Consider the following 2643-nt stretch of genomic DNA (forward strand, 5'->3'; position numbering starts at 1 on the left):
CTGGCTGATATTTAAATTATTTTGTAGAAATGGAGTCTTCTTTTGTTGCCCAGGCTGATCTTAAACTCCTGGCTTCAAATGATCCTCCTGCCATGGACTGCCAAAGTGCTGGAATTACAGTTGTGAGCAGCTGCACCTGGCCTTTCTGAGCAAAACTTAAATAGGAAGGTGAATCCTTTGAAAACAAATTCATATGTCTTCAAAGTGAATGTGAATTATTTTTGATTATTCTTCCTTTTGGATTTTCCAAGCCACCACACTGGTTCTACTTGCATGGACATTCAGATGTGAGACATTTGTTCCATTTTTAATGTTGTATTTTAATTTTAAAATTGTTTGGTACTACTGTTTTCTCATTCTTGAGAATTGAACTATGGTAGGTGGGTTTTGCTCATCAAAAATGACGGTGCAACCAAATCAACACTAACCAAATCTATTTTGCTTATAGCCTTGGGCATACTACAAATACCTACTATCAAAGGGGAAGTAATATTGCTTTGAAGTTTTTCATTTAAGAATATGCAGTACTTTTTGTTTGAACAAGGAAAGGCAGCCTTAAAAAGTCTTTTAGCATGAACACATGATATGTAGTACATCTGCCATATGTCTTAAAGGTGTGTAATATCAGTTGATATAAGCATGTTTGAAAAACCTGCTCTGACACTTTAACTTTTCAGATTAGAAAGAGAGTATTTCTCCAAAAACAAGAAACTAAATGAAGAGATCGAGGAACAGAAGAAAGTAATTATAGACCTCTCAAAGAGACTCCAGTATAATGAAAAAAGTTGCAGTGAGTTACAGGAAGAACTAGTAATGGTAAGAATAAAAAAGAAAACCCTATGGCAATCACTTTACTGGGTCGTAGTTGATGTATAGCAGGGTTGTTTTTCCTCACCACATTCCATGAGGTAATAGTATGAAAGTTATTTTAGTGACAAACAAAATTTCCAAAACTGGAAATGCTGATTACATCAAAGATATACATAATGAAATCTCTCTGATTTGGAATAATTGGGGGAAACTAACTCAACTAGTAAAAACTCTGAATTATAGAATTTTCAAAAATGTATTCAAATGTTTTCATTTTTTTATTGTACATAAAACAGTGTTACTTAGATTAAGGGTGATTGGGGTTTGTAATGAACACATCTGATGATTTCAAAGACTTCCTTTTGTAATTGTTTTGTACCTGATCACTCTCTCTCCATTCTCCAGTAATCTAGCTTTTACACAATAACCAAATTTATCTTTGTAAAATATTGATCTGTGTTTGTCAACCTCTCTTTATTCAAAACGCATCAGCATGTCAGTGTCTCCCTGTTGTTTTTGAAATAACGGCCAGTTTCTTGTTGTGTAATCTCAGGACCTTTTCCTTTTGTCTTCATGTTAACTTTTCTACCCTCTTCTTTTGCCTTTGTCCTCTATCTGTCTTGCTTTAGCTTCATTATAGTGTTCCTTGTTTTCTAAACACATTTTTTTCTTTTCTTTTTTTTTTTTTTTAAAGATGGGGTTTCATTCACTCTGTTGCCCAGGCTAGAGTGCAGTGGTGCAACCCTAGCTTACTGTAATCTCCAACTCCTGGGCTCAAGCGCTCCTCTTGCCTCAGCCCCCTGAGTAGCTGAGACTGCAGATGTGTGCCTCTGTGCCTGGCTGGTTTAAAAATTTTTTTACAGAGATGAGGTCTCGCTGCGTTGGCCAGGCTAGCACCAAACAAGTGGCCTCAAGTGGTCCTCCTGTCTTGGCCTCCCAAAATGCTGGGATTAAGGTATGAACCACTGCACTTGATCTAAACACATCTTTTCATATACTCTTACTTTTATTCAGATTTTTCATTTCTTTGACCTGCAGTGACTAAAATACTCCTTTTTGTTGCCATTGACAGATTTCTATACATCCTGTGATGCCCAGCTCTGATATCTTGCAATCTGTGAAGCTTTCTGTTATTCTGTCTTCCCCACTGTCATACCCCTTAAGTTAAAATTCTGTGCCTCCTCAACAGTATTTCTTTAGTACTTAGTTCAGCATCTTTATCATAATACTCACCGAAATTTGATGTGTATTATGTCTCCCAAGAGGATATGAATGCATTCAGGTTAGCTTACTTCATTTTACATACCTAGATTCCACTATAGTACTTGACTCAATAAACATTTGTTCGATGGATTTATTTGGTTGATGCAGAATCCTCTTCTCTGCAGTTTGCTGGGGACCCCACCAGGGAGGGTGTAAAGTTTATGGTAATACCATATTACTTCTTTGTTTTGTTCTACACGTATATACTTTCCTCAGAGGCTTGACTACTTCACTTTCAGTTATATTCCAAAAGTTTTAGTAATTTAGTTATTGAGGACAATGGCTATTATTCTCCTCAAAAAAAGTGGACCCTGGGTTATACTAGGATTTGGTCACCAAATCAGTGCTACCCGAATCAAAAGCTAATAATGGGATATAGTTAAAACTCTTCATTGTTTTATCAGATGATCCAATATTATATACATTTTCCATTTATCTCAAGATATTTGCTGTGTTCTTATTCAGGAAATTGATATCATTGCTTGTTCTAGAAATCAGTTTGCAGTTTGGTATTTTGAATGTGATGTTTTAGAAAGTTAAGAGCCCTCTGTGTAGTCTACTTTAGCATCT

General features: G+C 35.9%; 1 protein-coding gene across 2 annotated transcripts in view; it reads left to right on the plus strand.

Annotated features, from left to right (window-relative positions):
• Positions 1–2643, plus strand: part of CCDC171 (coiled-coil domain containing 171) — a 425369-nt gene that overhangs the window by 115129 nt on the left and 307597 nt on the right. For both annotated transcript variants that reach the window (XM_011990859.1, XM_011990858.1), the window contains one exon: positions 678–816. In XM_011990859.1, the coding sequence (XP_011846249.1) occupies positions 678–816 (139 nt within the window). The remainder of the gene's footprint in view (positions 1–677; positions 817–2643) is intronic.

This window comes from Mandrillus leucophaeus, unplaced genomic scaffold (assembly GCF_000951045.1).
Source record: "Mandrillus leucophaeus isolate KB7577 unplaced genomic scaffold, Mleu.le_1.0 Scaffold384, whole genome shotgun sequence".
NCBI lineage: Eukaryota > Metazoa > Chordata > Mammalia > Primates > Cercopithecidae > Mandrillus > Mandrillus leucophaeus.